This window comes from Tinamus guttatus, unplaced genomic scaffold (assembly GCF_059628265.1).
Source record: "Tinamus guttatus ecotype Peru unplaced genomic scaffold, ASM5962826v1 Tinamus_guttatus_pri_ptg000038l, whole genome shotgun sequence".
Lineage (NCBI taxonomy): Eukaryota > Metazoa > Chordata > Aves > Tinamiformes > Tinamidae > Tinamus > Tinamus guttatus.
In genome coordinates this window covers 5,584,836-5,612,469 of record NW_028288572.1, presented here as the reverse complement: position 1 = coordinate 5,612,469, position 27,634 = coordinate 5,584,836, and the positions used below count along the sequence as shown (strand labels likewise).

The 27,634-nt window shown below is 39.0% G+C and overlaps 1 protein-coding gene across 3 annotated transcripts in view; it reads right to left on the bottom strand.

Moving 5' to 3' along the window:
• Window positions 1-530: 530 nt before the first annotated feature.
• Window positions 531-27,634, bottom strand: part of CYRIB (CYFIP related Rac1 interactor B) — a 38,073-nt gene continuing 10,969 nt past the window's right edge. Inside the window, exons 1-11 of one of the 3 annotated variants that reach the window (XM_010224370.2) lie at window positions 17,914-17,996; window positions 16,830-16,912; window positions 11,006-11,127; window positions 9,125-9,230; window positions 7,956-8,092; window positions 7,279-7,356; window positions 7,075-7,191; window positions 6,202-6,281; window positions 5,081-5,207; window positions 3,830-3,900; window positions 531-1,314 (exon numbers count right to left, since the gene is read on the bottom strand). In XM_010224370.2, coding sequence (XP_010222672.1) covers window positions 1,251-1,314; window positions 3,830-3,900; window positions 5,081-5,207; window positions 6,202-6,281; window positions 7,075-7,191; window positions 7,279-7,356; window positions 7,956-8,092; window positions 9,125-9,230; window positions 11,006-11,127; window positions 16,830-16,902 — 975 coding nt within the window. In that variant the 5' untranslated portion in view covers window positions 16,903-16,912; window positions 17,914-17,996 and the 3' untranslated portion in view covers window positions 531-1,250. Of the gene's footprint in view, window positions 1,315-3,829; window positions 3,901-5,080; window positions 5,208-6,201; window positions 6,282-7,074; window positions 7,192-7,278; window positions 7,357-7,955; window positions 8,093-9,124; window positions 9,231-11,005; window positions 11,128-16,829; window positions 16,913-17,913; window positions 17,997-27,634 lie in introns of those variants that run through there. The other 2 variants (XM_010224367.2, XM_010224368.2) reach the window with 2 other exon arrangements.

Sequence of the window (27,634 nt, the reverse complement as noted above, 5' to 3'; positions counted from 1 at the left end):
CCTCCCTAGAAAGTTTTCTCCTTCACCTATCAATCACAGGTTACAATTTGTTCCAGTAAAGCCAATGAGCACAAGGGCATTATTTAAGATGTTAAAATTCAGATCTCCGATATGATTCAAAATACCTGGTTTTAAAAGTGGATACACTGACAAAGCCCAGAGAGAGAAGTCAATCTCCCAGACACGGACACTGGAGAACCCAACAGGCAGCTAAACTTGGAATGTCATTTCCGATGACCTCACATGATGTAGGTTCTTCAGCAACGTCCACAAGTAGCTATAAAGGACTGCACAAAGTTCTGCCTCCAAAGCCCAATATGAGTAATATTTGTGAGGACAGAGAAACAGCATAGAGTGGAGAGCTAGAACCCTGAAACATGCTAGGTGTAAATTCAGTGGATTAGACTCTAGTGGTTATGGGCAATGAAACAGCAAAATTTTCACTATATAAAATTTATAAATTTATTTTTTGTAAAAATCCAAAAAGCACGAAGACATCTCACTCAAAATACTGGTAAATCAAACCACACTTAGAAAAATGAAAGCTGATTTTATTATCTTATCCACAGCCAATCATTTGACATGAACATGCATACGTAATTTTGCTACGCACACACCACAGTTTAACGTTAGTTATTAAAGGTTAAACATACAACATACATTCTTACAAAAATGAGTCAAAATGCAAACGTAACTTTTAAACAAAACAGTTTTTACTCATTTAAAAAAACCTTTGTGTTGGGTACCATTTTGTACAAACACAGTTAATTTAAACAAATCTGCTCTTAGTTTCCTCATCGTTGCACATGAAAAGCTGCAATAGAAAATGAAGTCATCAAGGTATTTTTAAATAGCAGAAGTAGGCAGTCTTGCCATGCAGAAGAAGCAATATTAAATATTAGTTTTTCAAAAAAAGAAAAAAACACAAGTTTAAAAATATTTAGTTCAAGTCACAAATCTTTCCCCAGTACAGAGAAATCCAAATGCAACGCATAATTAGCTGCCACTTAGGATGGCTATTCTGGAAAGTTTCCAGAATTTATAATTTTCATTGATTTGGCACAGAAAAGAAGTCTGAGTTTACTTAAGAACAAGAAAGAGATTAAAAAAAAGGGTAAACAGGAAGAGAGAAGAGAAAAAAAAGCAAGAATGAATGAGATAGTAGTTGCAATCACTAAAAAAAAAAAATCTGTGCATCTCAGTCATTGCAGAATACTGTTTCTACAGCAGGTGCTAATTCCAGGTAATTGTTATTGCAACATGGATTTAATTTGCTTGGAGGTAGTCTCATCATTCAAATGCTTTGTTGTGTACCTAAAAACAAAAACAAAAAAAACAGGTTATCAGGTTTACAAGAACATAATTGAAGTCTTATTTTGGCACAGACAGACCCAGGAAAAAAGGAAGTTACAGGTTTAAGTTGGAATAAAACCCTTACCCAGCGTTCATCACCCACTCAACTGTTACACGAAGTCCACAAGAAGGACATTCTCTTCAGAAAATGCTTTTATTAATCAGATCTTAAGAAATGCATATAAGTTGGTTTTTGGCTCTGATGCTCATAGTCCACTTCACAGTGAACTCATGTTACCAACTTCAAACAGAATAGTGTTTCAGAGGCTTCTCCTTAAACCTTTCAAGACAACGAAAATCAATGAAAGTGACAACGAAGTCAACAACTTTTTCAACCTAATTTCCTGTTTATTTAAAAGTAACTACACTCCTAAACTATCTCTGCAGCCTTCAAATTTCTCAGGGGTATTTTTGAACTTATATTTGAATAGAAAGTACTGTATAGCCTCAGTATGGTGATTTCTTCACTTATCTTTCTCTTCAGTGCCAGCTAAAGGTAAATATAAAACTTATTCCTGTAATTAAATTTATCATGTTAATTTAGTACTTTAAGATTTGCAATTGCAGTGATATATTATTATTTGTTCACCACAAAAATATACAATAGTTATTTAAAAGAATATATAAGTCTATTTCTTGTATTATATTTATAATTTATATTATATTGATATAGGGGTTTTTTTTTTGGTATTTGTATTTTCCAAAAACATGAGGCCTAATGTTCTCTAAAACCTAGAAAAGCTATTGCATTTGGTACTTTGCCCATGTGAAAAAGCTGAACATGATTAAAATATCTGTATGAATTTCAAATTATAAACAGCTGATCTCCCTCCAAATCTATACCACCTTCCACTGGCTTTTAAGGCAGATTATGTATCCCTTGAGAGAACATGAGAACTTCCAACACTCATCCATAACCAAAGACTCAGATCTGAACTTAACTTCCCATTACATCATCTTGAACCTCTCTGCCATCTATGCAAAAAACAGCTCATCAAGTTCTCCCACTTCTGCAGCTTTTGCTAGTAATTCCAAACTTGATTTTAAACAGTTTTAAGTATCATAACCAAGTAAGAATCAATTCTACGAAATACCAGGATTGCTAAGATAAAAAAGTAGTACGAAATGGGTTAGTGAAGGATCATCAGGAGAGCACAGACTAAAATTCATACCACAAACTATAAAATAATGCACAATGGAGCAAGAACCTGAGCTGCAATTTTCTGTATTCTTTATGAACAGTGTCAACTATGAGAGGAAAGAATGAAGCTCTATCCAACTACATTCAGAATAGGTTAGTAAGAAAATGTTAAAACTGTTTTTTCTCTGAAAGCTTGGATTTTCACTGATCACCATTTCACCAATTGTGACTTGAAAGATGGTCAGAGATGAGCAATAAAATGATTTACCCACAAAAACACCCATATAAATTCTCAAGATCATCATCTCAGGTGTGTATATATATATATATATATATATATATATATATATAATATATATATGTATATGTGTGTGTATTTTTTTTTCCTTTAGCTAACAATCTGAAAAAAAGTTTCTATGGGAAACCTGTTATAAAATAGTGTATTATTTCACTTACCACAACACATAAAAGAGGGAAATGAAATCAAAGTAGTTTCACTACTCGTTAAGAAAAAGAAAGCTTAACTGCACACCGGAATTTCCATGCTTCGAAGTGAATGAACAACAATACCCAGTTACGATCAAACATTACCAGAGTGGTATGATGTTTTTTTCAAGTAATGATGAGAAAGAAGCCTTCATCTGCCTACCACTTTATTGCTATTTTTTGCTACTTCTCTGACATTACTAGCAGGTACTAACTGTACTACTAAAGCTGTATGATTCTATTAGAAGTCTTTATGTTTCTATAAGATGATTATTTTTATAACATCTCCCATCAATGTTATCTTCTTGTCTTCGATATTTATGGAGACTCTGTTGCTTCAATAACTCTCAAATAGCTTGGAAATAAGAACAAGACTTTAGTTATGGCCAAAGGAAAGTAACCCAGGCATTTCTATGGTAGGGAGGCACATTGTGCAACTGCAGCTTGTTTGGCAGTTCAGTCTCCATAGATGTGACCACAAAGCTACAGAAACCCACACCCTAGTTAACCTCTGATATGTACTATACTTTGCCATGAGTTCTTACTGTAGGTAGAACAGCTATTCAGTCACTACTACCTCTGCAGACTCATCCTACAGGCAGTTTACAAAAGCTTATCGTAGGGTAACAACTGCAAGTTTGTAACCTTGCTTTTAAAGCTCAGCAGCTTCTTCAGGTGTATCCACATTTGAAGACACACCTCAAGAGAACCTTGCAAAATAAACAAACAAAAAAAATATAGAGCTTTTACCCATTACAACGGTTGGTTGAACTCCTTAAACCTGAACCAAAGGCCGTGGACAATTTCTGCAAATTCAATTATTATTTCAAGTGAAAGAATAAAGAATACCTGAGAGCATTTAGAAGGCCTTCTACGCTGTTAGGAGGCTGGTCTTTAAGAACTTTGATGCATCCTTTCATCTAGAATTATAAAAAGAAAACCAGAAAATAAAAACAAAGAAAATATTTTTACATATAAGTATGAGCTTACAGAAGTGTTTTCTATTCAGCTTCTCAGATTCAAAAAAAAAAAAAAAAGGTTTAATACTGCAGCAGGGTAAAGAGAGCTTCTTGATACTGGAAGAGAAGTAAGCTTTCAGTAACCTGCTTGGAGTGCTGCACATCTACAAACAAAGGAACACGGACATCAAACTGCTGTGTCAGTCTTAAAAAATAACAAAAATCTTTGTTTACTATAAATCCATTATGAACAATTACATTCAGCCAGGGAGAAAACGACAAACTAACAAAATGGGATAACTGTTAGTTCAAAACTAAACTGCAGTTGTTAACAACACATATTCCGTAGATGATCACCAGGACCAGAAGCAGAAATTTAACATTTGAAAACTGTTTGGAGGACAATGAAACTAGTCAAAGTGAGGAAGAAGCTGGATTCCACTTGCATATCCAGTCATTCTAATCATAGAATCATAGAATGCTTAGGGTTGGAAGGGACCTCTAGAGATCATCTAGTCCAATCCCCGTGCACACGCAGGGTCACCTAGAGCACGTGGCACAGGACTGCGTCCAAGTGGGTTTTGAAGATCTCCAGAGAAGGAGACTCCACAACCTCTCTGGGCAGTCTGTTTCAGCGCTCTGTCACCCTCACTGTTAAAAAAATTTTCCTTAAGTTCCTGTGGAACTTTTGGTGCTTCAGTTTGTGGCCATTCCCTCTAGTTCTGGCCACCACTGGAAAGAGGCCAGCACCATCCTCCTCACTGCCTCCCTTGAGGTACTTATAGACACTGATGAGATCCCCTCTCAGCCTTCTCTTCTCCAGGCTGAACAGGTCCAGCTCCCTCAGCCTCTCCTAATTTTGACTTTTAAACACAAACACTATTATTATATATACTTACAAGCATTTCAAGACACTAGCTGAATTTCATAAAAACAGACTTTCCAGACCCTAACAACCATTTATGCACTGGAAGGTCTATTCTGTAATTCTCACTAGGCATGTATATGGTATGCTGACTGTAAATATCTTCCATTTGGTATCATTCCAAAGTATACATCTGTTACTAGCACCTGAAGGAAAGAAAAGCAGCCTATATGCAATTTAACTCCTAAAATGATTGTTTAGTAACAGTAAACTTACATCAATTTTTGAAGTTTTGGCAAAAGCGCCCACCGGATGCACATGGTCATAGAGTATGATGACACCCACCATTACCCTCAGACAGAATGATACTGTGTCCTCATTTGTAAACCTGCTTCTGTATTCACTGGAATTGAAAAAAAATAGCATCATCTAACAAACATAAGATAAGGGTATTCATTTGTAAAGAGAAAAGAAGATCAAAGAAATAAATCCTGCCACAAATCCTTGGAGAAAAAAAAACATTTTGAAGTTTTTCTTTTCCCTATTAATAATCTGACCACAACAGTCAGAGAACTCCTTCAGAAGAAATATCTGGAGGTTAACAAAGAAAAACTGTCAGGTCTAAAATACCAGCTGTTACATGATTTCAGATACTATTTGTAACTTCGACTTCCTTATCAAGACTTATTAATTTTGCTTTCAGGGCTGCCTCATCCTTTCCTCTCCAACTGCTTTCTTAAATAGGATAGACCATAGTAAGAATATAAACATAAAGAGCCTCCAAAACAAATGTACTGTGGCAATCTGTCTGAAACTAAATTAGACCTCATGTCTCATGCTTAAAGAGTTTTATTAATGGGAAAGTATTTAGAACCCAGAAGAAAGAGAAAAAAAAACCAACAATTTGACTTTCTGCTTATACTCCCAGAATTGCACAAATTTGCAGTGGTCAAAACACTGTCTTCTTGCCTGAAGCCACTTCATAATTCCCCAGATAGGGGCACTATAATTTGGTGCAGCCAAACTCGCAAGGAGGTACCATTCACTGCATTGCTCAGAACCCCTCTTTCAGGAGGCTCTAGGCAATCACGCTCTAAGAGTGTATTTTCCTGAATTATACATGAGAAAGCCATTTGTAAAAAGTGCCAAGAGGCTGTTTAGCTTTCATAGCCTCCCACTTTTAAATATTAATTTGCTCGGAAAAGTAGACTACATGATTTGCATGGCTAGCAAAAAAAGACAAGTTAGTCTCAAGTCAAGGGTAACAACTGAGTTGGTGAAAAGCAAACACCACTCTTCCTAGTTTCCCAGTGTATGTTTCTTTCACCCTATGCATCACAGGTTACATCTTAAATACATCACAGATGATTCATAAGACAAACACTCTTCATACTCACGGGGTTTCCAGCATGACCCTGCACACACTAGCCATGGTGCTTAAACAGTCTGTAGTATTCTCTATTGGTAAATTTTTATTCTGCAGAAGGAGATAAGCAGTTTGCAAGTTAATTATGGTATAAGAGTAGGCTACAAAATCTAAATCAAATCAGTGATCGGATGACAAGTCAAGGGGGAGGAATTAAAAATATCAATACAGCTATGGTAAGTTATTAATGTGGCACTAGTTTTAGAAGTGTTATAATAAGAAGCAGTGGCTTAAGAGTCATGTTCACGCTACTGAAGTCTGCTGTACGGGTTTCTTGCTTATTTGATTTTAGTTAGAAAGACACACTATCAATATTATTAACTTTTGGAAAAAAATTAAAGAAAAATCTAATTTGGCCTTTAAAGACAGAAATTTCTATAGATGCACTTCAATATTACAAGTTACAAATGAACATCTTGAAGGTCTCTTGAAAAGGAGAGAAGGAAGCTGCATTTCAATTTCCTTCCTTATTTCAAGCACAGAAAATCAAGTTGCTTCCCTTTCAGCTTTCTGAAAGACAAATATAATCCAAATACCCCCAAAACACAGGCACCACCACTGTGGCCACCCCCCATTTCTTCCTGGAGGGAAGCAGTGTTGTAGTGTTAACTACACAACACACCACAAGGTGGCTAGCTGAGGTTACTCTAACTCCTGTAGCATTCAGGATAGACACTTCAAGCTTCTTAAAGCTCAAAAATGCAAGTTCAACTTCTGGATGACAGATCAGGCCAGAAGAATTCTGTGTTTTTTGTGTGATTGTTTTTTTTTTGTTTGTTTGTTTGGTTGGTTTTGTTTCCTAAAATGATGTCCCTGCCCTGCAGGAAAAAGCCCCGCATTTTACCTCTGACACAAACTTTGTTGTGGCATCGCTTAAGGTTTTCAACATTGGCGTTGCTTCAGCGTAAAATAAAGACATTCTGTTTGCCAACTCGTTATTTACTTCATTTTCTCCCTCTGCCTATCAAACAAAAAGAATTAGTCATTCTGTGCACACACAAAAATATTAGTATAAGATTACATTTTATGCCATCTAAGGGTTACCTACTGGGACATTGTTAATCCTCATACGGCTCAAAGTTCTTCTATAGTAGCTGAAGTCATTCTGTATAGCGGGATTCGTCATCTGTATAGACGTGAAAGCAAAACAAAAGAAATCTAAAGACAAGTTTTCATAAAATTCAATTATGAGAACATGTTCAACCTTCTGAAATAAATAAGCCCGTGAGAAAACGGGAAGTGAGATACCTAAAACATAAGGCCTTGTAAAAATGTTCAGAACAAGATCCAACAAGAACAAAAAAAGAACTATGTCTTCTAATTTGAGATTAGTAGTTAAAAAAATGTATTGCCAGTTTGACTGCGTGGATTAGACCAGCACATCAGTATCATTTCAACTGGGCTCTTCGTGCATTAGCAAGAAAATCAGCTGGGCTATGGATGTAACATAGCAGCTTCATCCCAAGAGATTACACCGAATTCAACTGAAGAAGCATGATTAATATTAATTGAAATATATCAAGTGCATAAAGCTAATATGATATTTCATCTGCATTTCATTTTAATCTAGCTCCAGGTCGTGAAGTAGGTGGTTTAGCATAGCAGAGATCTGCATGTCTAATGTGTCCCCTACTCTGGGACAGCACAGAGCCCAGACTGCTTCAGTGAACAGTCCTGTTTTCTTTCTTCTAGTCTTTGGGTTTATGAATTATATTGAGTTCTTACCTTAAGCTCATCAAATCTGAGTGTAAAGTGAAGAATTTCTGCAAACTGCTTAGCAAGAGCCTGCTCTCGCTCCAGGTGTTGCGTTGGTGAATACGGAGTGCTCGTCAAGGCTCCCAGGAGACCTCGCAATCCCGCCTCTTAAATGAGAGGAGAGTGGTTTTCAATATACAAATGCACCTGCTTCTCCTATTTGTATGCATTGATACTCTGCATGCTAGATTTAAAATATCTATCTGCCAAAAGAAATGGTAATTAATAATGCAAAAAGGGGCTTGATAAATTGCTGCTTTGTGCCACTGTTACTACATTTACTTACAAAGCGCTATAATGCAAAGCTTTATTCAAATCTTTGCCTTCAATGTTTAAAATACACTTCAGTATCCTGTGTTAATGGACCGCAAACTCTTCAAGACAATGAGACACAGATTTAAGAGACATACACCTACCTGCAGGAGCAAAGTAGCACTTTATTTAAGACAAACTGATAATCCAGCTTCTTACCCTTGAGGAAAGTACCTCAATTCTTCATCTAGGGAAGTAAACTCCTGAAAAAGCTACTTTTTGGACAGCAAATACACAAGCTCAGTGAGCTAAGCTAGTAACACTACCTAAGACTTACACGATAGCAAAGCATTTGCAAAGAACCAAATGAAGTTGACTATGATTCAACAGCCTGGACACAGTCAAGCTGCTGTTGTAAAAGGTGTGAAGGACTCTTCACACAGTATTGAACCTACATGGAGCAAGCTCAAGCATTTCCACAGAGCAGGGAATTCCCAGAGTTCGCAAAGAATAAGCCTGTTATTTTTAAGTACTCTTTGTATTAGAAAAGTTGTTTCACATTAAAAAAAAAAAAAAAATCATACTCAATGGCTTAAGTCCACCAACTTTCAACACAATCAGCTGGTTAGTGCTCTGCACAGGTACCAGAGCAACAGGAAAGACAACCACAAGTCTGCTCCCACTCTCGCTCATCTCTCAGGTTCCTACAAATTACTTTCACAAGCAAGGAGGCTTGTAAATACAGGATCTTAAATCCAGTGCCTGAAAAGAACCTATAAAATAAGAGTTCTTATCTAATAAGAAGTGGCAGACCTAGATGTGATGTATGTCTGATTACAGAGAGGTGGGTGGTGAGGGAAAAGAGAAAGAAATGGCACTCAACTTACCTAGCCTTTGAGAAAATTCATAGAATTTCTTTAGTTTGCCTACTAGTGGAACAACTGCACCCCATGCCTTCTCTTGAAGCTTCTCATCACTGGGATGCTGTATTGCCTTAAATTTAAAAAAAAAAAAAAAAAAAAAAGGGAGGAAGGACAGGAATTAAAAGCATGCTAAGATTAATAATGACTGTGACTTCACTGAATATCTACCTGGAGCAACTGCTTGAAGAAACAGAAAGTAACAAAAGTGGCCATTCCCTCTCAAGAGAGATACAAGGTTCTCCACTATCTGCAGTTCTACCTACTGAGATGCTCCCAGTTAGCAGACACAGACTACACTAATCCAAGCCCGTTCCAAAAGCTCTGAATGCTTCTATTAAGCACAGTATCTTGAATAGACAAACAACTTTGGCACAGAGAGGAAGAAATCATTAAATATAAAGCTACTCAAAATAATGAAAGTTACATAATCGCATCTAATTTAAACTGATGACTTAATTGGGGCATCTCTGAGCAAAACTGCTTACAGATCAAAAAAGGCTAGTTCTAATGTCATTGCCTACCACCAATTTCTGAAATTGGGAAGAAAGATCAAATACATTCAATTATGAATTTGGGCTAAAAATCAGAAACATTCAGGCCCAACATCCAGCCTCATCCAGACTTGATCTATTCCAGAGTTTTGAGGTACAAATGCCTAGACCCTGTAAGTGCCTAGACCTTTATAGTAAGCATCCAGAAAAATGAAGCCTTAAACTCAAACCCCGTAGGTCTAAGATATAAGTTAGACTAAAGAAGACTACACTCAATTTACTAAGAAAACAGAAACCAAAATGCTCCTAATGACTCCTGCTGCCTCTCTACAGCTACATCCTCGCTTTCAGGATCTGTTTCAGCCACCTCTGGGCTGTGGTAGCAGCACACTCCTTCCTCCCTGCCTTGGCTACACCTCTGCCGCCGCCGCTGCCTCCTCCTCCTCTCAGGACTCTCTCCTTTCTCCATGGGAGCTGCAGACTGTTGCAGTGACAGACGCTCCTGCCAGAGCCTACAGACTCTCCCTGAACATGTTCCTTCCTTGAAGGACAAATGAGCTATCTCCCCTCCTGAGGGTCTTGCATGACCCAGTTCTGCTTCTTAAACTTCACATGTGAATTCAACAGAGACAGACTAAGGAAAAACTCAGAATACTTATTAAAGTGGAATGACTATGAGTATCTAAAATTCATCTGGAGAGAGCAGAGGCTAACCTAGTAGGATTTATCAGAGCTAAGTGTAACCTCCTCCCTTTGAGAGCCCCTGATGCTGCATCTGTTGCAGAAGGGCAAGAGCTTTGAGGAGGATTTGTTCCACCCTTGCCTGAAGGTAAAGGACGAGTGGAGTGAGGTGCTATGCAGAAACCTTGCTTCCATTTCAAACACTTACTTTTAAATATATACTAAATAAAAGGCAATTAAAGGAGTATGAATATGGAACATCTTTTGTCTTAGGACTCGCACACATTGGACTTCCCAAGTTATCATGGAAAATGAAGGTCAGACTGCTCAGCATCCAACTGCAGCCACATCATGCGCTTCCCAAATCAGCTACCAATTCAAAAATAGGTTGTTTGGCTTTGGCAGAAATATAAGGAATGCCCAAGAGCAACAACTCTTGACAACTCTTGTTCTCTTGTTAAGGAACATCTTTTGATATTATACATGTGCATTACTATTACTCAAACAAGTGACATCTGTTCTAGTAAAAGGGAATTATTCCAGAGCAGAGCTCCCTTTAAGACATTAACTTGAATAGACAAAATGTTCCTGCAAGAGAGTTACCACCTCATGGTGCTGGAAAGGATCCCACATGAGCAAACCTGGGTTATGCAGTCGTAACATCCTTGCTCACCTCTCGGATTTCGTGGCCAGCTCCTCTATATGACTGCAAATCTTCCAGTATTCCTTCTGCATCCTTTAATACTACATTCACCTGATTATATATTTCCTTTTCAGACTCTGTAGGTTGGGCATCTAAACAGTAGAACATATTAAATACATATATATATATATATATAAACAAAAACATGGAGTTCATAGGCATCACCTAAGGGAAAATTCTTCCTAGAAATAATTAAGAATCTTTGTCCTCTGAAGAGCTACTACAATACATGAGGATATCCAGGAAAAGTCACTGTATTTTTTCATCTTTTAGCTTTATTTAGCATTCCAAATTATCAACCTGGAATCAATCCTTCCCCACTTATTTAAAATTATGTTGGGAAAGGAAATCATGACAATTTTTCTTTTCTAATTTTATAACAACATGATAAGTAACGCCCATCTTTAGATGAAGAAAAGACTTAGGTGAGTATTTGAAAAACACTTTCAACTACAGACATACTTTTACAAGAGGCATTCATTTATACTAAAACTTTATACTAAAATCATTGCATTAAGTTTAATTAATTTACTTCTCCCTTGCTTTCCAACTGAAAAGCTGGGAATGGAGCTATATTTCTCTACTTCTAACTGTATTTAGTTCTCAAAGCATGTTCTTTATTGCACTAATTGCAAAATTATAGTTTAGTACAGAAGGATCTAGCATCTCCAAGTTTTTCTATAACATGCTAAATACTTATCAGAAGGATATTTGAACATCACTTCAGAAAGTTGCACATACCTGTTTAAATAACTGTCATTCACAAAAGAAAGTATGTTCTGAGGAAAAAAAACTATTCATCCAAGAAACAGCTATAACATTAAAAATAAGCACTTATACAAGTATATCTCTGACCAGATTTACCTGATAGATCAATTAAAAATATATAAAAAATTAAAAAACTTAAAGCTATGAGGTAATTCCTTTTACCTCAATCTATAAAAAAATAGTTAGGATAATGGCCAATATCAAAAAACTTTCAAAAAAAACTTCTTCCATTTACATGGGCAAAACAAGTTATGAAAGTCAGAATATTAACAAAAGGACTTAAAAAAAAAACCCACAGTCATCCAATCATCTGTGGACTATTTATTCTCAGAATTTTGTGCAGTTTAAAGAGTTTCCTTTTTTTTTTTAATACAGTACTTCGTTTTTTTCATGATCTGTATGTGTATTACTCTCAGTAAAGGTAATGGAAGTTAGGCACATATGAAAAATAAAGACAATATCCTAGTGTTACACACTAGAAAAACATTATGAAACAAAGTCTGTGTTAGGAGAAAATGAAATTTCGCATGCATTGCTTGTCTGGAATTTCCAGTAATTTCTTTTGCATAATGCTTTTTTTTTTTTTCCCCTAGTTTAATGCATATATAGTGGGCATTAGTAGTAAATATGCTTATATAGACCTTGCAACAGTTTTAACAGTTTAACTGACTTATTTTGAGAACCATCTAGGATGGTTCTCAAGGATGGTTTTCACACGTTGTAGTGTGAAAAGCTTGTGGCTCCTAAAAAAAAAAAAAAAAAACACGCATGGATAAGAGCACCACATTGATTAGGCATCGAGTAAAAGTGGCCAATGCTTTTTAGACCATCACAAGAATCACATTTATAATTTTGAAAGCTGCTGAAGACTGCTGTAAGAAATGAAGACAAAAAAAATGAGGGAAGAAAGCAGACAGGTAAGCACCAGCCGACCGGCAGCAGTTCATGCACCAACATGAAATGCTCTAGTGGAATACAGAATAAAACGTGAAGCTCTGCAGCATTCCAGATTGTGCTGTTAAATAATGCAATCAAGACTTGCCACTTGGATTGTCTCACGCCAAGCACATCTCCCACCTCTTGAATTTTTCAAGTCTTTTTTCCTTCACCCTCTCTGCTAAGGGGGGCTCATTTTTCAAACATGGCCGGGGACAGCGGAAGGGTCCATGAATATTCCTCCTAGTACTCTTGATTTCAAAACCCACAGGCAAGCAAAACAGATATAATTGCATTCAAAATTTTAAAATTGAAAACCAGCCTTCAGATACAAAATGTGGCATGAAGGGCTGGCCATGCAAGTCAACCCCTCCACCTCTCATAGCCTCTTTTGCTTAGCATGTAGTCAGCCAATCACTGTATTTCACTTGACTAAAGTGTTGCTGAAAATCTTAAGCAATAGTTTATACTTTTTTTTAAAAAAGATATTATTATAAAAAACCTCCAAATATGTCTCTTTCAAAATTCAGTGAGCTTTCAGATTATTTCTTTAGTATGAATTTCATTTTGGGCGCAACTAATCTTCAATTGAAAAAAGCTGTAAATCTGATTGTCCCAATTAGGTTCCTCTCCTATCTGTAATTCTTCTATGCCCATAAGGGTTACCTTTTTTTTTTTTTAATCTAGCAGAGAACACAAATTAAGAAAACAAATGTACTTTCTTCCTTTTCTTTCTTTTTTTTTTAAAAGAATATTTGACATTCTTTTTAGGTTCACCTCACATTCCATCCAGGATGGATTTATAAGATAATGTAGAAAGTGTCCAAGCCTCATTATAAGTTATTTGCTTCTCCAGGTTGGTTTAGGGCACTGTATTCTTCAAGCCCACCAAAGATGGGAAAAAGGGAATGACTCCTCTTTCCAAGCTGTGGTGGAAGCTTGAGTAGATGGAGGTACATTCCCATATCAGTATTTATCTGTGCATTTAGGCTACGTGACTGTCATTTATGAATCACTAAATATGGAGCTCATTTCCCTCAAAGTGCAGGGCCCAGAAGAAGAAAGTGAGCTATGCTTAGGGCATTCATTTTGACAACCAAGGAAAAGCAACTAGCAATGCCAGACATCCAAAGGGCGGGACGAAGGATGCCTACTATGTCAGGCATGTGTCCCCCCCCGTCCCTTACCTGAAGGCAAGTTCCTGTCACAACTGTACTAAGTTTTGTATTTACCTGGCAACATTTCCCATCAACAAAAATAAAACACATACACAGGCAGAAATACAAACAGCAAGCGCAGCACAGCTCACATGTCCAGGGGCTTGATATTGTTGCCACGGGGGTCAACCCCCAGCTATTTAAGCCAACTTTCCTGTATTCTATGCAATACTAAGGGAATGCTGAGGTACCTTTGCAGAAGTGAGGAATGTTTCACTGTTTTACTTCGTCCCTTCAGCGGATTTTAAATTGAATGGGAATGTGACTGCACTAGATACAGCATAGATCTGGAGCTGGGAAAGCTCACACGGTAACGTATTGAAGACAAAAGAGCAGGCTTGAAACAATACACAAGTGCTCTTGGGTGAACTACATGTTATGAAGGTACGAGAACATACTGCATGCCAGCAACACAGGCTTAGTGACAAAAAATCTGGATAGGTACAGAACTAATAGGGACAGATTGAGGGGTTGAACTATCTTTAGATTCGTTATTACAGAGAGCACTATCATCGTGGTTGTTCTGAAACAGGGCCATGTTCTTTGCAGGCACTGCAGAACATTGCTAGCTGGAGAGGAGCACTTGCAATCAAAAGTCCTCTGCATTTTAGCTACTGTTCAGGAATTTGAAAAGCATTTACACTATCACAGTAATGACACCAATGTCGAGCTGCAAGTCTCTCAAGTTCTATGTGCTCATTTATCATTTCACAAAACGTCCTTATAAAGTTGAGCACTTTTCTCAGGTCATGTTATGAGTGGTACTGCACAGACATTAGCAGAAAATTTAAGCCAACTATTTGTTTGAACTAGCTAAGTGAGTAACTGAGCAGAACATAAGTGTATCCAGCATTAAGGTGATGAAAACTGCCCATTATAGCATTTATCAAAAAAAAAAAATTTTTTTTGGAGGTATTCTGACTCACTCGATGTGATTAGCTCACACAAAATCACTGGAATCTAAGGCCAGATAAAATACCTGAAAATCTTAGAAACTCATTTAAAACATTTTCTACATTCAGTGTCTGTATCCCTATAAAGCTCTATGGAGATTACATTTTGACTATGTAAGGTATTGTGTGAGAACCTTATAATTAATGGGCTCACACCAAAGATCTACATGGATTTATAGAAGAGAAGATTTAAAATAGCGTATTACTGGGCCAAGTATAACATTGCATTGGCAAATTTGCTTTTAATTTGCTTATCCACATGAAAACATAACATTGAGAATCACAAGATTAAGTGCCAAGTCTTGAAGAAAGATCTTGACTGTGTCAAAGCCAAGATTCTGTCAAGGCAAACTATCTGAAACAGAGTAGAAAGAAGCAGGGATACACAGTATAGCAGCAGAAACAAACGCAGGACAGAGTTCAGAATGAATAAAGAACAGTCTAACACGTCAGCCATAATATCAGTAACTTCATTTGACTGCATATAGAAACACTTTATGTCAGCAACCTGCTTACTCGCATGCCAAATCTTGTTCATGCTCAAAACATGCACTTTAAAACAAAGTTGACAGCTGAAGAACCAATATACTAAAAAATTAAAATCAACAATTATTGCAATTGATTTTAGAAGTATGCCTCTTGCATCCAGCTAACTTGAATTGAATTTAGTCCTATTAAACGGTCTAGTATTTGCAGAGCAAGTTAAGCTTTACAAACTCCAACATTCTCCCGCATCAGTTCTCTCTAAGTCACTAAGTTATATCTGTTCTGACAGTATAATATGCAAAATGTTAATTGTTTTTAACCGGTTTTGCTTTCTGATTTTTGAACAAGGCACTTGAACATGTTCCTTTTATGACTGATTTGTATGGTGTACCATGCCACTGCCTTGTAGTAACAGCATATTCAAAAAAGACAACTGACAGCCAACAGCACAGGACAAGGGTTTAGAAATCTTAACGGTCATTAAAACATAAGCACTCTCTTTTTTGAATTAGAATTAATATAACCAATTGCTACTGTTTCACCAGGCACAATGAAAAAAAAAAAAGTTTAGAATTAGAAAAAAATAAAATATATCTCAAATTATCTTTTTTTTTTTTTTGGTTATAGTATTCCATTGCATCTTATTTCACGGGCAAAAACCACTTAGACATTAGTTCACTTATTTTACACTTGCTGGTGCACGGCTGGGTAAAGCAATAGCATATCCAAAAACAGTAATAAAACATGCATAGCAACAGCCATCAACACTTACCTGCCATTCTTTGACTCTATTATATCATGCACCAAAAACAAAAGCAGAAAGAGTAATATGTGAAACTTCCAGAACGCTTGGCATTGATCAGACAAGCGTTTCTTCTCTTCACAAGCAATTTGGGTTACACATTTTCTGAGCCCCTCCTTCAAGGAGGTATGAAGTTCACCACCAAATTTCAAAGCCAAATCAAATAAGCTGCACATATGTACCTTTAACAGGATGATGTTAGAGAGCTAGGAATAGTTTTGGTGAGCCAGTCGGTATTTTCAGCACTATTCAGCACATAGTAGTGCACTAGAAGTGCACAAATTAGAATTAGGTTCCATGTTCAGTCCTCAATGATGCGTATCTCCTTGCAATTTTAATAGGTCTTCAGTAATCCAAATTCTTTTTGAAGTTTTTGGCTTAGAATGAGAGCCATATCAGACTCCATAATTTAAATATAATCTGAAAGCTCTCCCTGAAACAAAGACTTTACATTTTTAGAAACTGCAATTATTTTAAAACCGATTGTTTTCTGCAAGCACTCACTGAACTATTCGTAGCTCAAGCATGCAAAGCTGTTAGAAGAATGGCAAAGTGAAAACATACATTTAGTACATGACAAATGCAGTCTACTGCAGGCAAAGAGTAATAGATATATAAAATCATCTTCTCACTTTCAAAATCAAGGAAAAAATTTGGCCCCTGCTCAAGGTCTGTGCATGTCAAAACTTTAAGAAGGTTCCCCATGTTAAGGTACCTGCCAAGACAAGAATGAGAGAGAAGAAAATTTCCCTTTACAAAGAGCAACAGCCCAATTGTAGTTGAATGCAGTGGTGAGGGGAGAGCCAAGGAGCTCCACGAGGCAGCAGCGCGGCCTCCAGGCCCCCGCTGCGGCCACCGCCGCCTCGGGGACGCGTGGCCGGGGATCCTGGAGGCGCTGCGGGGCTCCCCTGAGAGAGGCGGCCTGGAGGCGCCGCGGGGCCCCCCTGAGGCAGGCGGCCACCACACGAGCGCCTCCCCGGCCGCCCCTCAGAGCGAGGGCGCCAGCTCCGCGCTGGCGTGTCCTGAGCAGAGGCACCACACGTAGGGCTACGCGCCCTCTTGGCGAGCACCGACACGGGAGCCGCGCTACACGTTTTGAACCTGATGCGACAACACAGGTGAAGAGCTTTGATTTTTTAGAAACCCTGATCATTTTGTCAGAAAGCCATCAGAGGAAGTTGTATCAGGATGCAGTGTCCCAAACGCTACCCTAGGTAGCCACAGATCTTTTACACCAGATGCCTAAAACATTTGTGAGGCCCAGGCAGGCATCATTCCTTTTTGGACTTTTGGATGTCAAAATACACTCTAGGCGAAGCATGGATAAAGAAACCAGGATCAGACATGATTTAGTACTCACTCTCATGTAGGACAGCATTACAGTGAACAACTGCTCAGCACACACTACTATGGCATACTGACACAATTCTTCGCTTTATGATTACTTGATTTGCAGGCAGATGAGCAGACATCACTGACCACAGAGACCCAAAATGACTAAGCACAGGAAAACAAAATTTACATGGTAGTATGATGGTGGCTTGGCTACTACTTGAGAAAAAGAAAATCAAAATCATAAGAAAACACCCACACATGCAACCCTTTTTCAAATTGCAGATTTGCAACCGAGTGCCCCTGGCCTTCACTGCAGCAGGTACAAGCAAACCTCTTGTCACCATTTTAAAGGCACCAGCTGTGAAGGGCTAAAAGACTTACTTTCAAAATCCAAGAAAAAATGTGCTGCATTGTGGTCTATGTCCCTGGTTAGCACCTTAATGAGATTACCCATGCCAGCAAACCTAAAAATAAAAATGGCAAGATAATTTAGTTCCAATAATCATTTCCTATCTTCAGTCCATGCCTGGGGCTCGGCTGGAGCAGGGCTCCCATCCACTTCTGCACACGACGGATCCATCTCCTTGCGGTGAGAGGCAGCAAACGTGCCCTTTGCAGGGCACCTCTTCTCCCCTTCTTCTGAGGGGGAAGCAGTGATTGAAAACTGAAGAGTAATCATGTTCACAAAAATAAATTTTTGGATTATTGTTCCCTTTTCATCTGTAGTTTAATACAATTAAAGAATTATGGTTATTTACGGAGTCTGAGTGACTGTTTTGTGTAACTGCAGCAGCTCACAGCCAATAAAATATTACTGCTTGGGACCAGAGCCACCTCATATGAGCCTGGTGTTACTTTAAATCTGCTTTTGAACATCTCTCCACAATCCAAAACAAATGTGATTTCAGAAAGCCTCTTAAGCAGTAGTCATCTGTGGCCAATGAACAGTTTTCCGCATCAAATCAGGTAAAATGACAAGTGACTTAAACTTTTCCAAAACAAGGAGATAATCAAGTTTCAACTTGATTCTTCTTATGTTTGCTGTGAAATCCTAGCTAAAAGAAAAGCAGAAGAAAAAATAAATAGCAATTAATCTAGCTCAGATAGATTCACAAAACAATTGCAAACATTACCCACGTTTCAGAAATCAGTGTCTTTGGCAGGACTAAGAAAAATGCATGTCATGAAAAGCCAGCATTTTCAAAGACCCTCCCGATGGTTTGGAGACTTTAAGATCCTGAAACAAATTTTAATAATAATTACCCTGAAGCATCAGCAGGTCAGTGGGTGTTGCTGCACAACAAACTCATGACACTACCTTGCAGAATTACCCCATTTCAGTGTCTCTCTGAAATATTCATTCTCATGTTCCAAATTAGTGCAACTCTATTGGAGCAAGGTTTATTTGGAGGGAGGCATCATGATGCTAAGAATCAAGAAAACTGAAGCAATGTGAAGTTTTCAAATCTGCCAGCAAGACATTCACAGTCTGGGAAGTGCTCAAATACACAGGCATTCTTGAACAAACCCTTTCAACGGGGCAATAAAAAGGCAGAAATAAAAGTTGCCTAATGCCAATTGAAGCCTGTACGGATCCAGATTCAAAAAAACAACATGCCAATCTCAAAGCAGTGTTTTAAGTGGATCAATTCTACTGTTAACAGGCAAATTGCAAATTAAAAGCAAAGGGTGTCAGACGCCTAAAGAGAACTTTATGTGCAATTACTCACATGCATTCACTCCTCAGATGTATCATCCCTCTCCATATAAATATCTTCATTCCCTCAAGCAAAAGTCTATGTAGTTTTGCCTTTGTTTTGGCCAGTCTCATAATAATTTACAGGATCATGCAAGTAGTTTAAACATTTTGAAGCTTAGAGAAGAGCAGCTAGTAACTGCAGAACAGATGGCTTAATGGAAATCCTACTGCTTCCTAGAAAGAGTGAGGTAGGGACTCAGTTTTGCCATACAAACACCTTCTTACAGGTATTTGCATTCATTGCCCTCCAAAATTTGCAAATATTGATATATGGTTTCTTTTTGGGGAGTGAGTTTAACAAGTAGTAAAGCACAATAAAAGGTTTAACACTATGGTGAAACAGGAAATATGCAACAGGTCCAAACATAAGATACCCTAACCTAGAGGTAACGTTCTGCAAATTCCTTCTTTCCAAATAAAGGGAGAGCAACAACCAAAGGACTTGTGATGCAGAGATTAATACAGAGGTATATGTTCCCTTCTTAGTAAAAAAATTTTGTGGCAGTTTTAAGCATGCCATAAAAAAAGAAAGGTTTACAACTTTAGCCACAACACAGTCCTTTAGAAGAGATCGCTTTTGTTTTCTTGGTGGTGAAACTTTCATTATTTAGATAGCAGTGAAATCTGGAAATCTGGCAGAAGCTGGACAGGCACACTACTACTTTATGAAGATGAATTCTAATAGTTACTCAGGATCTCAAAGCTTCTTTTTTTCTGTTTTATGTTCTGAGTTCCTGAATTTACAATTAGGAGTCATTCAGCAAACCAAGAAAATTACATAATTTGGCTGCAAACCCAAACTGTAGCATCTGTCATCATTTGATGGGATGTGCCTTTCCTGAAAGAACTTTATTAAATCAAATCTTACATCTTGCACCTGTGCAAGAATTAATAATAATCTGCAATTTGCAAGTTTATACGCTTCTGCTGGCTCTGATTCCTACCATCACACCACTGCAGTGGCAGATGCCCCTGTGCCACGTGCTCTAGGTGTCCCTGTTGGAGCAGGGGGGTTGGACTAGATCTCTAGAGGCCCCTTCCAACCTCAACTCTTCTGGGATTCTGTGATGGTTTCAGACACCATGCAGAGGTCCCTCAGAACAGTTCACAGCTCCCAAGGCAGTTCTTGCAGTTCAGGAGGTCTCCTTTAGTGTGCAGTACTCCCTGGAGTGTGCAGTGCTGGGTACGCACCCTGTATACCCACATCAATCACCTCCCAAGGACTGCACAGCCCTGTCCATGCAGGCATGCCCGTGTGCTATTTCAGCATCACTATTTTGTGTTCTAGCTAGAATTACACTGTTAATCTTCACCTTCAAGATCCCATGGGGGCTGGACCAGAGGAAGTTTCTGCTATCAGTGTGCCCTTACCCTCTTACTGCACAGAACAATTTCTGTTAAGGTCACACAAGAAGAGTTGCTGGAAACAGGGGAGAGAAAGCGAGTTAAAAGAGAGGCTGCTGCATCTGCAGAGCACCTGGATGAATCCCTGCTTGAGCAAACTAGCTCGAGATGGTCTCCAGGCCCTGGGCTCTCATCCAAGGCTCCTGACAGAGCCAGGGTTACCATGGATTCTTGTTCTGCTGGCCCCAAAATACATGAAAGGGATGATCGCTCACGGCTTGAGGATGAGAGAAAGAGAGGAAAGGTATCTTCATGCCAAGACGATGACAATCTGCATGCAGCAAAAAGTAAGAGCCTACAAGTGGACTAGTCACAGTTGTCTTTGAGGCCCTCTTCTGCTACCTGATGCTCTGTAAAAATATCAACATAGAAGATTCTGATAGTTTTTATAAAGGTGTGTCTCTGTAACCAACCACCACGGTCGCATGCGTGGTTAGTCTTGGTCTACCAAGCGCTCTTCCGACCTCCCCGCAGGCCTCCCCCTCGGGCTGAGCAGAATTACTTCTTTAGAAAGTGAGATCTGGTTCCACTCAACTAGCTCTGATGTTAACTGTCAGTGTCTACTTGAGGATGTCACCTTCCAGTGGCAACAGGGTCCTCCTCAAGCACAGTGCCACCCCAGTCAGCTCCAATTCAAGAAAGATTTAATTGCCTGGGTAAAGGCCAAGGATCACCGAAAGCTACTCCAACCGCCTGCAGCTTCTGTTGTGTAGTTTGACCTTGTCCCAGGGCTGAACCACCACTTACGGACTCAGAGCATTCACTGAAGACGACTCTTTTGGGGGGCAGAATCTTTTGATCCACAATTGTTCAAGTGCAAAGGGAACAAAATCCGCAACAAAAATTGTAATTTTTATCTAGAAGAATTTGGCACACTGCAATCACAAATGTCAAAAGTATTCATGTTCCTGGTTATAAGAACAGCTTAGATTGCTACCTACTCGATCTCTCATAACTTCAGAGCAGTCATCTCTGTCCATTTTCTTTTTATGGTATTCGCACTGAGAAAGGGACACTATTATTTGTGGCCCTTTAAAATTGGAAATATTTTATCCTCAGGGAAGATTCACTGATTTCAGGATTTTTATAGCACAGTTTCCAAAGGTAAAAAGACAGTGCAAGGGATTCAGCAAAATACAGACTTTTGAACATGTTTTGTGGCCAGGAATCCATTATCGCACGTCAGATCAGGGGGAAAAAAGTAATATACATTATTAGTCTCTTGGCAAAAAACTACCCGTCCCTGTGAAGCTGCCCAGAATCCTCCGTGACTTACTCTGCACTCCTAGCACAACGCGTGGGTCACATGGAACAAGCTGTGGAAATGGGAGGGCTAGCCAAGAACACGGTTTCAAACTTGACCTACTTCTGCGGAATAAGACATACGGAATGCCACATTGGATTACCCTGATTTGCCCCATTTCAGCCTTATGGGGTTGTATGATGTTGCATGCAGTGCCATGATCAGACAAGCGGAAAGCAGAGGCATATTTTCAAAACAAATCTTGCACGCATGCCCTTCATGCTGAAAATATCCCTGACACATTTCCTTTTATTTTTTTTTCTCTCTTCCCTAAGCAAAGCCCAGAGGAAATTTATTAGAAATACATGATGTAACCAGATTCAACCAAGCACCAAAGACATTTCCCCTGTCCCTCACCTGAAAGGGGAACTGATTGCATTTGCAATTGGGAAACAGCTGGGAAAAAAAAATTCTTGGTAAAAGACAAAACACCAGCAACACATTTGAATGTGAAACATCTTGCATTTTGCTTCGGTCTACTGGAATAATAGCATACTTTCAGAATACTATAAAACAGCTACAGAAGTAGATGCAAGACATTTGTGATCCTGAAACAAAAATGCCTGCTTAAGGAAAGTTTCAGCTTGCCTTTTAGAAGGCAACAGCCCTGTGGCTACATTGAGCAAAGCTCAGGCCAGCTGAGCAGGAACATCCCTAGTGTGAAGACTGCTCTGTTACCACCCAGGCTCACCTAAGCTTTGGAGGTAATTCAGCATCACACTACAACAAGCAAAGCACACACAGTTAAATAGCAAACACTTTCTTTGATGGGGGAGAAATTGTATTTTTGGTTTTCAATTGGTCAGGCATGTGTGGCACAAACCTCTCACGCAGACTGATTATGATAATATTATATTTTCTAATTGAAAAGAACATAAACCCTGCACAAACAGAAACCAAGCTGAATGTCTCTCTATGTTTTTTCTAGCTTGACAGCCTTATCAGCCTGGCAAATTTTTTCAAGGCTTACTGAACATTTTCTGCCTACAGTATCTTGCCACAAGCAGCAAAAGGCAGTGAAGAAGTGGCTGCCCACATTCGCTGGATCAAAGAAAGACCTTAGCAACACATGGTATCAAAAGCAGAAGCCAGTTGGATTCAGAGCTGTTTTCTTTCCCTGAAGAAATAGCTCAGCTTCACAGCCAGTGACAGTATTTCTGCACTCAACCTTAAAAACTAAAAGCTGCAGAGACAGAAATAGGCTTGTGAACGACACTGCAGGAATTAGTCCTTTCAAAATATCTTAATATTTTCCTTGGATCATATGTTTTTTTCCTACAGTATTTCTCATCTGACCAGTGAAGAAACCCTCTAAATTATCTTCACCTGCACTACTGATATTATTAAAAGGGTTGAAAGTAATTAAAGAAACAAAGTTAAATCAAGTCAAAAAACAATAGTAATACACATTGGTCAGATAAGAAATAATTTTCTGAAATAACAGGGAGAGAAAAAAAGTAGCTATTGCTCAGTCTGGAAAATAAAAAGACCAGCAAGTAAAGTTGGCCTCATTTTCAGGAATGACATTAGTAGCCCTAATGTTTTTAGAAAAAAAAATATATCAACTTGGATACTAACACTCAAATTTAACTCAAATCCTTGATTAAATGAATACTGGAAATGTCACACTCATCACTTCCAGGAACACTTTAACAAATAAATAATTTTCCTTCATTACTAGATCAGATTTGTCAGTTTGCATGTCTACTCTTACAGAGCTTCCCTATCTAAACCCAGGCAAAGATCTCGCTCTACTGTTTTCCACTGCTGACATCTAGTGGGTAGCTCTTCCACATGCCACTGACTAGGAGGAATTTGTTATAATCTCTTCCCTGAAGAATAAAAAAATGCAAGCCAAAATATACTACTGAATGCCAGGGGTTTGAATCAGCAGTATCTCACCTCAACAGGGAAAAAGGGCTATATTGCCATGCAGAAAATACTTCTATACATAGAAGTATTCAGCATACTAACTGAAAGTGGTCCTTAAAACACTCACGTAATGCCACCTCTATTGATGTCAGTGTTTTGGCTAAACTGAATTTGATGCAACAAACTGATTTAGTTGCAACTGAAGTTACTTTTTTTGTGTGTGCGATCACACCAGGTCTCCTTGCTGCAGGAAAGGATGGGTTCAAAACCTGACACACCAGGCAGAGAGCTCTGCTCGGCACACAGTGAAGAACAGGCTCACAGTCCTGCGGTCAGTGTTCACTCATTCATTCCCTTTTCCCTCTCTGAGGGAATAAAGGAAAAGACATCAAAGAATCCACCCCTCCTCTTGGAGGAGAGGAACGGGATCTTAAAACCCTGTTGATCCTGCCTCTCTTCAGAGGCAAGAGTTACTCTTCGTGCTTTCTATCCGAATTCTACATAGCACTTAGTATTTAATTCAATTGCAAACGTCAGAAAACCACTTTGTTTTAGCTCAGAGACACTTTGATCCTAGTGCAGTTTATACTTTGCCTTCTCCAGGGAGGCAGGAAGCCCCGAGTCCTTGCAGTGCTGCAGCTGCTCCAGCGGAGGTCACTGCTTCACCACGGGACCTTCCAGGTGCCACCAAGCTCCGACGACCCCGGTACCATCCCAGGGCTGCCGAGGCTGCCAGCAGGAAACTTCCTCCCAGCCCAAACACTGCCCAACACCAACCGCGACACCCTGCCAGATCTGTCTTCTTTAAGCAAGCTTAGTGCCTTCCATTTCCATTTTCTTGCATTGCAAGAAAAAAAAGCCAGGAAGGAAACAAAGATCCCCAAATTACTACATTTAACAGGGGAAAAAAAAGCCCACGAGATGCAATCACTGAGAATGGTATTGCCCATTCCTTGGCAGGGGAGTGCTTTGCATGACAGAGCTCTGATCTCAGCCTGGTCTGGACTGATGCTGCTCATTGCTCAACCCAACGTTAAAGGTTTGGTGGGGCACATGATGGAGTGTTTAAAGGACACTTCTGCGGCACCTTTTCCCTGTTTTATGATTGTTGCAGTTAAATTTTGAGGGGAAAAAAGGCAGGTTTTCAGATTGCTTTTTACTGCTTTACAAGAAACTTTTATAAAAGTTTTTTTTTTTTTAATAAATCAGAAGGTTTATGAGATTTACAAACCAGAAAAACTTTTGTCCAAGTTTTTTTTGTACATCGAGAAAAAGGTGACATGCCTATTGAAACTATGCTACCCTGTCCTAAGAACGTTTCCCGCTACAAGGAGGCCAGCATGATTTAACAGCTGGCAAGCTTCCCTCTAAGGGGAAAACAGTAACAAAAACCAAACACACAAACAAAGGAAAAAAAAGGGAAAAAAAAAAAAAAGCTTATAGTAAGTTCTTCTCCTGCTAGATCTTCCAACACGATCTAGAAAGTCTTATCAAATTGCCATCTAGAAAGAAAATGTCTTCAATCCCTAACTTCACTACAGGAAAAACAAAAACAAAACTTCTTCCCTCTGTGAGCCTAATTGCATTTGGAAATTTTATTTATTTATTTTTTCCCCTAAAATACCTGTATTCTCATCCACACAAGCCTGAAAGCTGAAAATGGCCCCTGAGGTTTTGTGCATTACGCTGATGCTACCACACTGGAGGACTCACTTAAGTGATGCACCAGCTCCAGGTCGCCGAGTGGGGGAGGAAGCCCTCTGGCTTGCCAACCACATCCTTGGAAGGGCTGACTTGTGCATTTCAGTAAAGTTTGCTGAATATCCACAGAGTTGTCCCTCTCCAGTGCACCAGTTCCATGAGGTATGTTTGCAGAATGTAGAAAGGCAATGAAACACACCAAGTTGCTGATGGCACAGTAGAAGAGGACAAGCAAGGTGACATTCCTTCCCACCTCATCTGCTTTCAAAAGCAGTGACAAAACTGAATAGGCATTAGACCGGGGCAGGAAAAGAAAAAAAAAATCTATTTCTACATGGAGAGAACCGTAGAGCAACCAGAAGACAGAAACTAAAAGCAACCATAGGAGGAGAAGGAAGATTCCTAATGCAATGTTAAAAGGACAGGAACGGAGGAAGGGAGCAAGTGATCAGTGCAGTGCTGGAGTTTCACAGGGCTGTTCAACGTACACGACCTGGGACGGCCCAGAGCAGCGTGAGGAGAAAGTCTGTGGTGACGCGAGGGTAGAGGGAGGCAGGAGAACTACGGAAGAACCTCAGACTAACAAGGCTTGACAATAAAATTTAATGTAGGAAACTAAGGTGATGAATCAGGGAAAAAATCATCCCAACTTCACACTGAAGATTACAGGTTCCAAGCTAGCCATTGTGATTCTGGACAGAGAGCTTTGATTCATGTTAATTTTAGCTCAGGTTTGTAGGTAATTCTGCTCATTAACAGTTTAATTTAGCGATTTGGTTTGAAAACACTGATTTATACAAGGAAATTGTGGTTTCTTCATCTCAAAAAGAATATGGAAGAAATGGGAAAGTTCAGAGAACCATAATATATATGATCAAAGGTCTAGAACAACTTCTGCCCACAAAAAAACTTATCACTTCACTTACATCTTATTCATTTAAAGAATATCAAACACAGGGTGATACCAGTGGGATAAGAAAAATACTTGAGCTGAAAATATTTTGGCACTGAAAACACTAGTAAAGGCCCTCCCCATTCCTGGTCTTTCCTAGTAGATGACTGCGCTGGTGTGTGAAGGTGTGGAAGGAGGAGCACGAGGAAGCGCACGCGTTCAGAGGGAAGCAGGACGGTGCAGACCTGTCTGCACAGAGCCAGGGCTGACGCACGAGGGCGGCTCTTGCACTGCATCCTTTGCCACATCTGCACTGGTTCAAACGGTGCCTTTCTACCTTCCGCAGTCACACGGGGGAATCAAGAGCCATCAAATGAAAATGCTCCCATCCCTGGTACTAGCTATTTTCCACTGCAGTTTGTTACAGATCAGGAAAACATCATTATGTGTTTGTTTTGCTCCTAGACTTCTCCTAAAAGCCTACAAACACAATATTGGGTAAGCACACTGTTCACCTGAGCCTGCAAGCTGAGAATTACAACAAAAATCTGAAATAAATCTCAACAAAATCACCAATTTTTGTCCAAGAAATATTTTAATATATTGATCAAATACCGTAAGTCATTGGGTCATTATAAAGCCTCATAATCTTAATTCTTCAACAGGGTGTTCACACATCTTTAGATGTGGAGATGTTTTCCACTATTGCCAACCCAGCTGATGACAAATAATTAATCAGCTCCCTGGAATTCAAAGGGCTTTTGGATGACTTACCAGATTTCGAAGAAAAAAAGTAGATCCTACCTCATATTTAGTACCATTTCCTTCACGGCCTGACAGGTGACACACAGCCATGAGGGCACAGCACAGTAGGCATGAAGTCTAACACACTGAATACGCTGTATGGTAGCTCACATGTCAAGTAGCAGGTTTTAAAACTAGAAGGCAGAACCATCACATAAGGCCATGTCCCATTTCACCTTACAGGCTGGTTCAAAATACTGGTTCCTGGCTTAAGGCACTCCATTCAGAAAAAGATTAGAAGTTCTTATGTAACTTCAGCAAAGACAAAAGAATAATTAAATAAATTCTGAAAAAGAATAAAGTAACATTCTCTCCTCGTTCCAATCTTTTAAGTTTAAACCCAATCTTTCAAGATAAGCTCTTAAAT